This window comes from Aythya marila (assembly GCF_965140915.1).
Source record: "Aythya marila genome assembly, chromosome: 3".
NCBI classification, from domain to species: domain Eukaryota; kingdom Metazoa; phylum Chordata; class Aves; order Anseriformes; family Anatidae; genus Aythya; species Aythya marila.
The window spans coordinates 41,534,699-41,550,153 of record NC_139044.1 but is presented as its reverse complement, the minus strand read 5'-3'; the positions used below and the strand labels follow the sequence as shown (position 1 = coordinate 41,550,153).

Here is a 15,455-nt window from a genome sequence, read left to right as displayed (position 1 = left end):
TATGCTTTAAATGGAAACAGACATAAGGAAGCATAGCAAAATGCTCAAACAGCCATAGATATTACTGAGTATCTACACTGGCATGTTCTTCAGGGATATTGAATGATCTGTTCTCATCTCAGATCTGAACATACCAGGGATGCACTGCAATATACCTGAGCAAAACAGCCTAGGAAAAATGTGACACTTTCTGGAAATGAATCCAGCCCTTCCTGAAACTGAATTTGTTCACTTAAACTGTCAAAATGACACGTTGAGATAAAAATCATGATACATCATTACTAAAACTTACAGAGGAAAACAACCAAGTTTTACAGTGCCACCATGCTACCATGCCTGTGAACTGCTTCAGGCAGTACCATGGAAGCTTTGGATAGTTTCTTTCTAGCTAGGAATATCTGCAAAGTTACTTTAAAAGGCAAGGCAGGAAGAACAAATAATCTGAATGTATAAACATTAGGCCATTTCAGGGATTGTCACAGCTATTTAACAACATTATACTTGACAATACTGTATCTTAATGTAAGATGTTGTGTTCGAGGTTTCTCCAAACACTAAGAACACAATTTTAAACACTGGAATTACCTTTTTGGTAGGAGAAACTATCAAAACAGTAAAACGTATCACATCAGTGCACACAAGTTTAATGTAAGCTTACTTTTCCTGTCTTTTTTCAACCTAAGTTAAGGAAGCAGACAGGGTTCCAAGTCCCACCACTGAACTGTAAAATGACTGTCCCACTTATTCGTCACCAAAGAGTGGCTCATTCAAATTTTTAGGCTACAGATTCAGGCAGTACATTATTTTAGCACTTGGTACTTGAGAGAAAAAATGGCAGCTATACCTAGGAAGGATAACATGCCTATCTATCAACCTCTGGCATCCAAGCCATTTAGAAAGACAGAATTCTTAGAGGGCAGTATTTCAAACACGTTGAGGAAAGCTGTGTTACTGAGATGTTACAAATACTGATGGATTTTTCTCCAATACGTACATGTACACAAACGCACTAGAGGGTGCATGATCTTCTAAACAAGAAGAGCAGCATGCAAAGAAAGCACATGCAGAAAAATAATCAAATGCTTAAAAAAAAGAGTAGCCTGATACAGCAAGTACACACAGAGTATACAAGTGCACTATAATTTACACATTGACATTGGTAGCTTATGGTGCTACTGACCTCCATACTGGGGACAGGTTGTGCTGCTGATGCAGAACATGTTAATTCTATTATTATGATTACTGTAACTTTGGGGGGGGGCTACATTTTTACTGGTACTTATTAGCCACTTTACATGTCACCCCAAGATAGCATGATAGCTCACATTTATCTTTTTCACTGCTAATCAAAACTGATTCAGTTATTTAATTATTTAATACTTTAGTTATTTAATTACAAGAGACAGTCAAGGTAGTTAAAAGACACTCTTTTGAAACATCTGCTTTCTGTCACACAGTGACAGACAGAAGAGATGCATCAGAGTGACACCTCCTGATAGGTAAGACATTTCCCAACTCCAATGCATTTGTACTAACCTCCAAACCAGCTATACACCTCTAACAATTCTTTCACTTGGACATCCTTTCACTCCATGTTTTTAAGGATGTGTTATTGCTAAGGACAGTAGGTTTTACTTTGTATCACCAATCAATGGGAAGATTTTTTTTAACTGGAGATTGTAACTGTTGTATACAGGTAGGGTTTTAAACCTTGCAACCATTTTATCAAAAGAAACTAACCATACAAAAAGGCTGTTTGAGTTTATATTAGGCACCAGTTTTACACAAATGCGAACTTTGTCCTCCTCTACCTTCTCAGAAGCCATCCATATACCTAAGCCACATGGCACAGAAACATTAAAGATTCACTGTAAAAGAGACAAAGATTGGTAAGGAGCATAATGTAATGGGGCAGAAGAAGGGTTTTCAGGATGAGAAAGCTATTTCAGATCTCCCACCCCAAAACAAATCCAAAAGGTCTTTCTGCAACTAGGTTCTGATGTAATCCATGAACTTCAAATACAGTAAGCACTTTCTGTCTTGTCAAAGTCTGTCACAAAGCACTTAAGGGCTAGAGGTGAAGTTGGCAAGGTAATGGGAGCATCAAAGTTTGAGGCAATTAGCTCCACAGGGAATCCATTCCAGTGACTGCTGGCAAGACAACAGACAAAAGTTGGGTCAAGGTAATTACATGGACAATTGGGGAATTGATTAGCTACCTGCCAATGTTGAAGTAATTCACCAAACTCATTAACAAGAATCACTGGCAAAGTGAGGTTAGAGATGAAAAAGGCATCATTTTTTTTTGTTGATCATTACAATGCAGGGACGAACTTTAACTATTTAAATATTTAAGAAGCTGGACTGGTGAGAGAATTTGATGAGATACAAGTACGAAGTTAAAGTAAAACTATTCTAATTTTCAACAATCTCTGGCAGAATTAAGAGATAATTTTAGAAGTTACTAATGAGTGTTTATGCTATCTTTAAGAAGTTCTGAAAGTTTCCAGGACAAGGACTAAAGGTACAGGTAATGTCTTTTTTTAGGCCAACTACTATAGCATCTGGTAGAATATATATTAACACTGATAAACTGGAGAATACTCCAAGGACCATCTCACAACAGAGTAGAGCCTAAAAGAGGTGATGAGAACTGGTATTTGAATTCAGCCAATCCATTCAGACAAGATTGCTTCCAATGTCAAGGAGCCTCTTCAGGATGAAAGCATTAATTTCTTCAAATTTGGACATCAGCTTTCTATGGCATATTTTAATCCATTTTTATTCTCTCAGGTTATCCACCTAGCCTTTACAAGCGAAGAACAGAAGAAATCATAACACAGCATCACTTCTGTGAGAGAGTGGCAGTGCTAAGACTCTGTATTATTTGAGAGAATTGGATTTCAGAAGCCATGCCAAGCAGTTTAATCTAAACTGCTCACAGGCCATACAAATACCATTTTAACTTCCGTTCCTAACAATTGCTGTTGTAAAATGCCAGACTGGTTAAGACTTTACTCCTGGAGCAGACAACAGTGGGATTCAATAGACAGAAACAGTGAGTTGTAATTTGAATTTAAGATTGTTAATCATTAGTTAGTCTGCCTCAAGGCTGTCTTTAATGGTTTCTTTCAAGTCTTATTTAAATATTATTTCATAGACTTAAATACTTTATCCAGTTTTGCTTGACTTAGTCAAAAGGTATATTTACCTTCTGCCAATTCATAAGTTACTTACTGTATTCTCGACAGACCAGTCAGGGTTCACACCCTCCTCAGTCAAAACCCCTTCCCCTTTCACAAGCTGCAGCACTGCCCAGAAGTCCCACAGCTCCAGGAGTGACAGCACCTCTGCTCTACTGCTTCTCCCCAAAACAGCCACAAAGCCAGGGGCCTCTTGCCACCACCAGCTTGGTGCAGTGTCCCTGGTTCTCCACCTCACAGAGGTGCATCAGGGCACAGCCCATGTACATCCATGCAGTTACTTCACTGGCTTAACTCAGTTTGACGTTTTTGCTTTAGGAGCAGCTTAATCTTCATAGTAGAGAAAACGTGATTTGTGATAAGTGTTTTAAAAGCTTATACACTTCTACTGCAGATTTGTTAGATGTTTTCTCCACCATCTTATTCTAGCTTCTGCAATCTGAGCTCACTGAGATCAAAACCCTATCCCTCCTATTCAAGGAGGATGCTACCTCTCTTATGTCCAGGTACTAATTTTCTCCCACATCCTTTGAGCACATAAAATTTAATTTGGATGGCTCACCATTGCATTCATATACAAATTTTAAAGCTGTTATTTCTACATCACCTCAAATACTCATGAAGAAGCTATTTTCCACTACTCTTCCATAAAAGCAGCCTCTCCTGATGGTATGGACTTCTCACGCAACATAAGAAACAACGCAAAAGACACAGGGGGTATGTAAATGATACCAGGAAGTCCTACTATCCTTCACAATGACAGTACAAGAGATAGCTTGCTATTGGCTTGGGGAAATGTACACTAGAATCTTAATCTATTTAATACCGAACATTTCTATCAAAGGAGGGCCAACATCAAGTGAATAATTTCTCTGGAGAGCTCTCCACAGAGACATACAGAAGAGATTGTAACTGAAACATGAATTGATTAAGCCTTGAGCTTTTTTTTTTTTTATTATTATTCTATATATTTGCCTTTTTGTGTAGTAATGAACAGATCTTTAGTTGATAACTGTGACTATTTGGCTTATCTTTAACCATAGCCAAGAAACCAACCTGACATAACTGGTGTGCATGCCTGCTGGTGGAGGTAGGAGGGAACAAGGTAAGAAAGATGCCTCATTCCTGAACTGTTTTTAAGGATGATTAATCAGATTTGCCCTCTATTTTCTATAGGCAAGAAATGTTCCATAACATCTAAGTACAAGCTTACTTGATGGTGAGCATCTAAGGAGAAAATGAAAACCCTTTCTTTCCCATGCTACCCTTAAATCAATGCACAGATGGCAGGAACTGCCGCTTGAACAAACAGCTCTCATTAATTTCTCTGGCCTAGTCATATTACTAACTGCCCTTGCAAAAACAGCTTTGGGCATGCTTCATGCTTCCTGGTTCTCCTTCCTTGTTTTTCATGTGAACTTCTGCTTTGTACTTTCCTTCATGCTGCTCTGTTCTTAGAAAAGCTCTTGTGCTCTCCCTCCCCATTCGTATACAAAATCAGTCCTGAGAACGCACTGATCTTTGCTGCTTTGTTCTGTTTCAGTCTGAACTGCTACTACACTCCAAGATTTCCAGCAAAGGTACTGGTCTTTATAAATTAAATGCATGAAAATGACTGCAGAGAACATCTGGACTTGCATTTGCTAATAGTATTTAGCAGACTCCTTAAAAGTAACTCACATTTCTAGAGGTCTGCAAACCACAAACTAAAAAACTGCATTTAATGTGGTAGATGTTACATAAACATCTAGTAGACAGCTTTAGAAGGACTTTGCATAAGAGAAGGAAGATTGTTCTCTTTTCAAAAAAGCAGATTAACTGATAGATGTCAGGGGACCTTAAACTATTTGTGAATTTAGGACAGATTCAATCCATGTAACTATGTTGGGGCTGGGGAGGGGAAGGCATTATCCTGTACAAGGTGAATTAAAAAAAAAAAAAAAAAATAAGTCGCAAGAGTTAAATAACCCCAAAACAAAATGTTTGATATTTAATCAAAACAGAACTCTACCAGTTGTTTGGTTTTTTTTTTTTGTCCCTCCATTTTGCTAAAGAAATGGAACATATTGTGGATGGAACCAGTTTTTTATTAATTTGTTTTTTAAGTCTTCACCTACTGAAAATAAAAAACATCCTCATCTCTTTCCTAACAGCATTCTATCTAAAATGCTAACATGTTCTTAACATACTCCTGAGCTTTTCAAAAGTCTCCACCAAAAGCCAAACATTTTAAGAACAATACTTGCTATTAACAACAACCCCTCTCACCCCCTAGCTCGACGGTTCCAAATTCTCTATAACAATATTAAAAACATAATTTAATAAAAATACTTACCAATAGTTAAAATTCTTCTTGCAAACATGTGTAACAACGTAATACATCAGAGAACAAAAACCACAAGAGCGAGTGTGGGATTTATGCCATCACTCCGAAAAAAAACTTGAAAATTGTTCAGATACCTTTTTCAGAATGGCAAATTATCATTAGAGATTTCATGCAAGATGAAAGGCTCTGCTGCTCAAGTTCAGAGGAAATAGAGTCACAGGCTGATACTGACAGAACACAACAAGTAAGGGAAATGAGCAAGACAATAAAGTTGAGAGAACACCTGATAACAGTCTCTCACCTTGTTTTATTTACTGTCTTGTCTTGTTTATATCCCCACACTTGACTTTGGCTTTTCCCAGATAGTTATGAAAACCTCACTGACTTGTTCTGGTTTTCCTTTTCACTTTTCCTTATCGATATTTTTATAAAGCAGTCATTGTTCTAGTACAGAATAAAATTGCATGTTTTGACATCTCTAGAATAGGTTAACACATTTATCCTCCAGCTCTCTTCTTCACACGCATCTCTCACAGTTACAATCTGCTTCATAGCTTCCAGCAATGAAAGCTCTTAACGTTTCTAAAAATAAGGGCTTACTTACTGAGCATTTGAAATACAATCACAATTTGATATCTGATGTCGAAAATTTCCTTCCTTCTGACAGCCAGCCTTTAAATAACAGGATCTAATTTCCCCTTTACAAAATAAAAAAAAAAAAAAAAAAAAGAACAGTTAAGTTATATGATGGTTTGTTTTCCACATCAAAATATATCAAAATATATCTTATATCAGGCACATTTCTAAACCTAAATATAGTTTTTCATAATAGGCTTATTTTGAAGTTCAGAAATGAAATTAACATTTGAACAAGTAAAAACCTCAGATAGATCAGAGCACAGATTACAGTGAAGATTTGACCTCTTTTTCCAGTGCTGGGCACAAGAATGATGTGAAGCCAAATTAAAACAGCATCCATTGAAACAGATTCATCAGAGGCTTAAGGACTACACCGTCATTAAAAGGTACGTGAAGTAAATGTAAAAAGCCTATATATGAACTCACTACAAAACAGATTTGTTCTTTATGTTCACAAAGGTGAGGTCAGGAGGTACAAAGCAGTGAAAAATTCTGCTAAAAGCATAGCCACTGTTACTTTCCCCTTGCACACGCAGCAAGAAGTGAAGGGTCACTGTTCATTCAGCCAGAGGCCATGATGTTCTGCTGCTCTTAGACACACAACACATCAGGAGCAGCTGTAGGGCTGTGAGCAGGGCCATGAGGAGTCGGCAGAAAACCAAAAAACTCTGGGATCAGGATCCCAGCTATGAGGAGTATTCATTCCACACTGGTTTTGAAGGCAGCTTTAAAGGAAACACAGCTTTTGGGATGGCTGCCATTCAGAGGTATTGGCCAGGACCTCACAGGGCTCCACGTGGAGTTCAAACAAACCACCACCACGCATATTACAGCTTCAACCTCCAGTAACAGCAGCAGAGCAACTGTGCTCCAGCACAGGCATTGAGAGAAACTAGTTCACTCGTCAATTCACTTGAAAGAGATGGCAGACCACGAATCTGAACAGGAGCAACCACAGCATTACCAGAGTTCAGCCTGAGTCAGCACCTAATCATGCTCAGCTGGAGAACACAACAGTAAAGAAGAGAAACATTTTGCCCTGCCGTCCTCATACAGACCCTCCTCCCTTCACACACCCCAGGCAGAAAGTGCCAGAGGTTCTGGAAAGCAAAGCTAAACCTGCACTTCTCGAGGGTAATGTTTGGAAGACAAACTTCTGGCAGATACAGCACTGTGCATACCTCAGGTCTGTGCTAGTTGAATTTTGAACTCTCTCATTATTGCTGATCCAACAGTAAATTTACTGATCTTACTAAGCCATTTTCTTTCATGCACACAGAAAACAAGCAATCAGTAACAGATAAGAAGAGAAATACAATTCTAGGGAGTCTAAAGGTTTCAGAATTAATTGTTTCACATATTGCACTTATTCCAACTAGAGAAACTCACCGTTTTCATCTATGAACACATGCATTGCATCCACGGACAGCTCATCTTGTACAGATGCTTCAGGTCCACTTATTACTTGCAAGACAGAACTGTCCTGCTGAGAAGTTACCCGGTAGATTATCTGCCTTTGCCTGTTGCCCTGGTAACTTGACACAAAAATGTTTCAAAACTACTATGAGGAACTTTTTTCTTGTTCTCAATAAAACAAAAAGAAAGAGAGGTTAATTAAAAGTTTATGTCATTTCTACTCAATGAAACAAAACAGCTTACATCATATCTTTGAAGTACAAAATTGTAAAGTAAACTGGCCTTACAGTGCTGTAAATTTGGCAGACTCTGGTAGCACCGGACTAGTACTAGCACGATCTTGGCTTTGTACATCTGATCTTTCCTGTTTAGGAAGTTGCTCACGGAGCTTTTCTGTTCCCACCACTTCTTCTTTTCTCTCTGTCGTCTGGCTATCTGGAAAACAGGGCAGTGAAGTAGAGCCACTCTCCACAGATGACTGTCAGGAGCTTCGTTCATTGACGACTGGGTAAGAACATCTAAAAGAAAAGCTAAAACACTACAGCCAACACTTGCGTTACAAAAAACATTAACATGACAAACAATATTGTTTAAACAACTCCAACAGAACATTGGATGAGGAGGTACTCTGACCTAAGAAGGACAAACAAATGGGTTGTTTCAAGAACCACCTGCATGATGCTACAACAAATAAGAGAATTTCCTTCCCTCTGGATGAAGATGAGAAGTAATCTATCCCTACCCTACAGTAGTAATAGGTAGCTTTCTTGGGGGCCACAGTTTGTTCCCTAGTCATGCATACCGACAGCAGAAAAGCAGCAGCACTGGCTCATTCCCCTTTTACAAAAAGGCAGGCAGTACCTTCAAAGGAAAGGGAGCTGTTGCACTGGAAAGTAGGTAGCTGCCTAATCTCTCTTCCCTACCAGCTGTGCTCCTGATACAATGCAAAGAACAAAAGGGCTAAACAATTTCTCAGTAGATTTCCCGAGGCTTAGAAAATACCAAACCAAAGATTTTAAAATACACACAATGTATATGTTCAGTTCCTAGCAATTGCATTACTTTTTTTTACAGATATACCATTCATATATATCATTTATCCATATGCATACAACTTTCAAGTGGTGATCTCTTTTAGTTACTGATGTTCATGTTGAACTGTGAAATATGTTGCAACTCAACTGTGTTTTGACTGTAAACTAAAAAAATGTATTTGTTGGGATTTTGAAGCGCAACATATGTTGGTTTCATCACCATGAGTAGTCACACAATTAAATGTTTAAGGAAAAAAGAGGTTTTGTTTTGCTTGCTAGAGATGCTGCAGTGTGTCTGTAGCTTCTTGCATGTTGCAAGGTGCATTGATATGTACTTACCCAGGTCTCTTGCAATACATGCTGTTTAAGCGTCGTAGAAATTTAATCATCAAGAAAAAAAAAAAAAAAGCACAAAATCCCCTTACAAAAATGCCATTTGCTAAGCTGCACTTCCTGCCAATACGATTACCATCCTAACCTGCAAGAGTCACCAGTCAAGAATTAATGTTGTTATAGCTAAGATGGTCTTAGGATAAAGCAGGTTCAAGGCTTCCAGAGAAAAACGTATCTTTTTATTCAGCCAACTGATATCATTGAGTAGACAAGCTTTTGGATACACAGACTTTTTAGATCACCTGTCTGCATTTTTTTTTTCCAGCCTGTATCAGCTGATCTTGTAACACCTTACTTCTACAAACCTACCTACCTTCAGAGTTAGGACATCTCTACACCAGTTTCAGTTCACATGGCACACCCCTAGAGTATCTTAAAGCCTCAGACACCTGCACAAATTGTTCAGCCTCATAATCACATAAGACACTGTGCACTCTTATTTTTCTTCAGATAATTAAAATCCAGAAGTATACAGACAACTTTAATTGTCCCATGGCATCTTGGTCCCAGCAGGTCTCAGCCCTTCAGGTGAAGCACAACAAGCAGCACCACACCTGAAGAACCTCACCAGGGCCACAGACTATGACTACAGGTCTAACCAGCTGGGGTACCAAAAACAGAGTGGGCAGCAGAAGTAAAGACACCGTGTAACTCTTGCTTGAAACAGCAGTTTTCCTTCAGCTTCTACAAAAAAAATAAATTAAAAAGTCACTATGATACCGATGATGTTCTGAGTCTCTTGCTCTCTTTCTGTAGCATGCTACAACCATGGACTTTGACTTCTTGTGCAATAATACGAGTTTGGTTTAGGGAAAAGTTTTACATCTGTTGGATATGGAGACAATCTTCAGTGGGCCTTCCAGATCTACTTTCTCCTATTAAAAAACAAAGGGGTGAGTGTTTGTGTTTTGTTTTGTTTTTTCCTTCCTATTTAAAGATAACTTCAGCTAAAGTAGTGACTGTATCATATTTAACTGTGGCATTAATGAAGCATCCCCTTAATCATGCAGCTACCAGAAATAGGTGAAAGGGCTGTAGATACCTAATCAAAACCATCTTCCCAAAGGTTTGGGCTGTCCCAAGCAGTAAGAATAATTGATAGTGATCAGAAATTGTGGTTTTAATAATCTAATTGGCCCCATATTACCCAAAACTGGCTCTAGGGCTGGAACAATTAAAATATTTTTTAATTTGATTATCTAGTGGTTTCAGAAAATGCCTCTCTTTCCCGTTCCAAACCACAAGTCTTTCAGATTTTTCCCCTGCAGTGCAGTGGTAAAAAGTCAGAATAATGTAAACATAAACAGTACTGCTTCTTACAGGCTGTATACGCCGATCAGACAACACCGTGGTGATGACTATTTCCAGCACTGGAGAGATAAGCTGCGATGGACTTATGACTGTTTGTCACAATTATCATTCCTTTTCTTCCAAGTGACTTACACCTTCAGCATTTAAGCAGAGATAGAGGTGTCTAGACGGGGAGTGTCCTGCCAGGGTGCATAATGAGCTCTACATCACTGAAACGCTCCCTGCGTGAAAATTTTGCTGGCAAAGCTTGACTTTAAGCTATGAGAAGAAAACACTCTACAGGAGCGAAAGCACAACACTTGAGTATGTCTGCACCTTCACCATGGCCTTCAGCCAGAGCCACTGAGACAGCGGCACTGCTCCGCATCTCTGATAGGCAAGCAGCAGGGCCAGCAGAAGCCTCAAGCACAGACGTGGGCTCAACAAGTAACTTGGACACGTATCTGGAAATTATACACCACGTCTTAAGCATGCGAGGTCAAACTATCAAGACTGATAGCCACGTCAGGCTTGGGGAAGGGTGGAGCAGAAGAGTCCTGCACAAACGCCTAGGTTTTGGTCTGTACACTGCTTTCATATTTTGGTTGAGCATAACACACATCCCTTAGTCATCCTGGCAAAATCCTTACCAAAATAAACATTCTCGTATGTCCCATTGGGGAATAAGATACTCCCTGCACTGAAGAGTTGTAGCAGCATAGTGATGTTACTTAGGGATATAACAAACTGAGGAACAAGCTCCTATTTTAAATGCAGCTGCACTATCAACAATTGCCTTTGCCATGCAACTTGTTCATTTGTGGAAGTGATTTCAGGTATCACAAATCACCTTTGTCAACATGCCCTTACTTCACACTGGGAAAAGACTGGGAAAAGTTTTACAGTTTAAGTGGAGCAGCCTTTGTACATGTAGTCACAACACACTGACAGCTGGTTATCACAACTTTAAAGATGCCTTGTTTCATTAGGTGATTAGAATGAAATGTTATCGTTCTGTAAATTTTCTCCAAAATACTTTACTATTTTGTCCCGTTTCCCTGTCTCCTAGACCTTGTTCCCTTGTCTTTTATCTACATATCCCTATCCCGATCTCCACAACACACTCTTGCAAGTTCGAATGCCACTGTTGTCATAATTTCAAATGCCATCTGTTTTGAAATCTGGTCAAACAGAATTAAGCTAATTAAGCCCGAGCCTCTTCTGTTCTTTAATTGCTCTATTGCAGAATCTACCTCTCCCCACAACGCTATGATCCAAAATAGGAGGTTTCACTTTGAACTATATTTGTTGCCTGTTTGGATGCAGAGATAACTAATTTCAAATCAGTCTGTGCTCCTGTAAGTACCCAGCATGAAACCATAACCGTCTGAGTTGTGAAATATTCCATTCATATCTGTGGAGCATGTATCATAAAAGCCAACAGAAGACACTTTAATTGCCATTCCCAACCCTTTCTTCACTCCTTCTGCTTCAGCAGTAACATCTAGCTTACTCACGATCCAAATGTGCCTACTATGCTACAACTACATTAAAATAGAAAAGCAATATTAAAGCCAGTCACCCTCTAATAGGAACAGTGCCCAGTGAACCTGATGCAGTCCAGGAATTGCTATAAAATTTCACCACAGGCACTGAAGAAGCACATGGGATTATCTATCCATTAATCAGGATTACCATGTTAATCCTGAAGCAGTAGGAAAAACCAATGGCACTCGCTCTGTTACAGGACAGGGAAACTTAAGCGCTGAAGTGAGTTGCTCAAAATAATCACCTAGGCCTGTAACGGAGCAGGGAATAAAACCCCATTTTTGAGGTCTCAGGTAAATAGACCAAACAGTAAACCTAACAATTATGTCAGAAGACCAACCTCTGAAACAACCTTACGATTTCTTTACAGGTGCCAGCCCTACCCTTGAACACAGCAGCACCACTGGGACTTCAAGCCTGAATTTCTTAAATCACAGCCTGTCAAGCCTTACCCATAAGACTGATGGGTGCATTGATGCATCTTGAGCATCAGATTTAGCAAATCAAGTTCTGCACCTCATCAGTCCCTGCCAAAACGGGGCATCAAACTCCACGTGGTTCCTGCACACAGCTGCTCTGCCGGGAAGCTCCCCTGCCCCTCCCAGGGCAGCAGCTAGCTGGGCTGGTGGCTCTACGCACAAGATCCTTCTCCCCCATGATTATATGTTGTAGCTTTCTTTCTTACATGTGGGGGAAAAAAAAAAATGAAGAGTCTAAAAATATCGACCTAAGTATGTTTCAGCTTTTTATAGGAGCAGGGTAATTGCTTCGGATCCAGAACTTGCTCAAGGTTGTGGTTTGTGCGCTGCCCAGGATGATGAGTGCCTTTTCTAAAAAGAGCCTGCAAAACATCCAAATTCAGGCCACACAGTCCTGGTTTAGGTTCTTCTGTGCGGGTCCCCACCACTCCTACGGCCAGCTTTGCTCCCCAGGTGATAACATTAGCTGTCCTAGAGTGCGAGTCACCTGTGTCAGCAGGGGCAGCACATACATGAGTCCTTGTCCTGCACAGATCAGATGTACAGCTCCTCTTCCTCAGCTCCAGGCATGGCAGAGGAACTCGAAGCAACCCAGCAAACCTGGCTTTCCTTATGCATCTCAAAGTATAAAGAAAATTTGCGGTTGCCCTTCCACAGGCTTTCATTACGCGGGTGGTGAAAGTCTGGTTCAGAACTGAAAGGACACAGGCCCAAAAGCCATTTTTAGCAAGTGTCAGTGGTACTTTCTCACGATCTAGAAGAGACGGGGTGGCAACAGAACAGCTTTTTAGAGACAGCTTTTTTACATCCTGTATTTTAACACGTTAAATCTGGCATCCCTGCTAGTGTTAAGTAAGGCTTTTATTTTCTTGTACTGCATTTTAGTGAGCTGGTACTGGCACAGGCTGCCCAGAGAAGCTGTGGATGCCCCATCCGTGGAGGTGTTCATGGCCAGGTTGGACGGGACCAGGTTATATGGACCTGGGCAACCTGATCTAGCAGGAGGTGTCCAGGCCCGTGGCAGGGGGGCTGGAACTAGATGGTCTTTAAGGTCCCTTCCAGCCCAAACTGTTCGGTGATTCTAAGGTTTTAAGGGCTTGTTGGGTGAAGATTATACATCTTCTGCTTTCACACAATTCACAAGTGTGTGGAGGGAGCAGACAGTGAACAAAGAACCATCTATGACATTGGCTCACTTTCAAGACTGTTGCAATTAGCACATTTCCCTGCCTTTTCCAAATTATGCAAAACGTCAGCTTTCTTACACACAGCCCTGAACACACGACTTTCCAGGAATTCGCCAAGTTTCTCACATTTCCTAATGAACACCTTTGTGCGGTGCATTTCATGATCGCTTGGACCAGGCATCTATTATTAGCTTTTGCCAATTAAGTGGTTTGCAAGGTCAAAAGAACAAAGAAACAAAAAGACAAACAAGCTCTTCCCTCAAAACAAGTGGTGCATAGCTTGTCTTGCTCTATATTCCTTCCCCTCCATTTTTCTGAACAACCACTTTAATGTGGGAATAATGTTTATTCAAATTTACTCTAAAATGCTATTTTGTTAAAAAACATTCGTAATTGCAAGGCTGTAAACAAATTAGAGGCTTTCTCAGTCCTAAAATCAAGTCTTACTGTGGGGAAGCTGCCAGCAATGACAGTAATTTATTTTAGCAAAGAGCTCATTCTGACTAGGCTCGAAAATAAAGCCTTCTTGCCCGTAAAAGTAACTGCCTTTGAACTACCTCTCACTAGCTTGAAACAAACAAAAAAAAAAAATCAGCTTGAAACTCTTTTTTCCCACAGCACCAACACAAGGTCTGGGAGACACCGCGCAGTGGTAGAAGCCGCTGCTTGCCCCCATCCCACTCCCACCTGAGACATGAGCAGGGCAGCTTAACCACGCATTTATGATGCTCAGCTCCACTGGCTTTCAAACACGTGGGCTTACAGAAACAGGAAAGTAGAGGATTCCGTTTTGGTCACTTCAGGTATCAGATTGGTTTGAGGGAAGGTCTTGAATCCTCATTCAAGAGGATATAGAATAGCTATTCTATACATGTATCCATGGATATTAAGAAGAAGCACTTAGTTTGCCAGATCGAAAGCCTAATAACTATACACACATTAATAAAGTTTTTTGTTTTTTTTTGTGTGTGTGTCACCAGGGAATTTATGGATTATCTGATTTATTCTGATCAGCCATTGTTCCTTCCTTTATGAAGGCAGTCATGTTATCTGAAGGTGTTTGTCTGAAAGCCATTTTTAAATTAGCTGCACTTTTTGTTTTAAGCTTACCTCTGAAATATTACCATGTGGCTTTTCCCCCACGTTGTGGGGAGGCAATGATTTCAGGTGAGTTAAAGACAGTGGAAAAGCAACAGTGTGGAATGCTAGGAAGAACGGAGGGAAAGATGAGAAAGATGAGAAAAGATGAGAAAAGATGAGAAATATGAAACAGAATAAGGAGGTGGCACAGGAGGGAAGTCAAGCACCTATGCTGAAAAGGGATAAATAGTGGATGGGAAATATAAAAGTGGAAGGAGAAATAAGCGTAGGGGGAAACCGTGATAAGGGTCTAATGCTTTTGATAGGACAGAGAAGAGAAAAAAGTTAGGAAAAGTGAAGTGAAGGCTAAAGGCAACCGACAGGAAACGATGCACTGAGAAGAAATATCTACCATTTTTAAGCTAAAAATGTGAATTTCATATTTGCCTTCATGAAGCTTACAACTTTGAAATCACTTGTACATTTTCCATGTAATGAGAGGCTTCTTGGGGGAAGAGGCAGGGAAATTCAGGCTGCTAAGGGCCAGTCTAGGGAAGAGATGTCATTCTGAAACGGGGGAGAGGAGATGCTCTGCTGAGCACCACTAAGTTAGCCAAATTCAATGCAAAGCAGGCATTTAGATTGCCTCCTCTTAGGCTATCTTAGAACAACCTGTTACAGGATCTAAGGTGAACAGAACATTCTGGAGAAGGGGAGAATACAGGTTGTCTTATTTGACTTTAGCCCAGATCTTCTAAACCAGGGAACTACAGATCACTTGGCAAGTACCTCCAGACTCCACACAGCTCCACTGCACCTCATCTCACACACTCACAAAACAGGCTCGCTAGGTTTGTCTG

At 40.1% G+C, this 15,455-nt stretch overlaps 1 protein-coding gene and 1 long non-coding RNA gene across 3 annotated transcripts in view; one reads left to right on the top strand and one right to left on the bottom strand.

The window, feature by feature from the left end:
* PCNX2 (pecanex 2) overlaps window positions 1-15,455 on the bottom strand; it is a 151,987-nt gene that overhangs the window by 122,793 nt on the left and 13,739 nt on the right. The window contains exons 6-8 of the mRNA XM_082757622.1: window positions 7,872-8,019; window positions 7,558-7,703; window positions 6,134-6,227 (exon numbers count right to left, since the gene is read on the bottom strand). Coding sequence (XP_082613748.1) covers window positions 6,134-6,227; window positions 7,558-7,703; window positions 7,872-8,019 — 388 coding nt within the window. The remainder of the gene's footprint in view (window positions 1-6,133; window positions 6,228-7,557; window positions 7,704-7,871; window positions 8,020-15,455) is intronic.
* Window positions 4,669-10,365, top strand: LOC309876838. 2 transcript variants are annotated; one of them, XR_014317259.1, is made up of 5 exons: window positions 4,669-4,783; window positions 6,463-6,554; window positions 8,031-8,092; window positions 9,525-9,904; window positions 10,334-10,365. It is a non-coding gene; the product is annotated as an uncharacterized lncRNA (long non-coding RNA). The 2 variants fall into 2 exon arrangements; XR_014317260.1 differs by having other exon boundaries at window positions 9,522-9,904.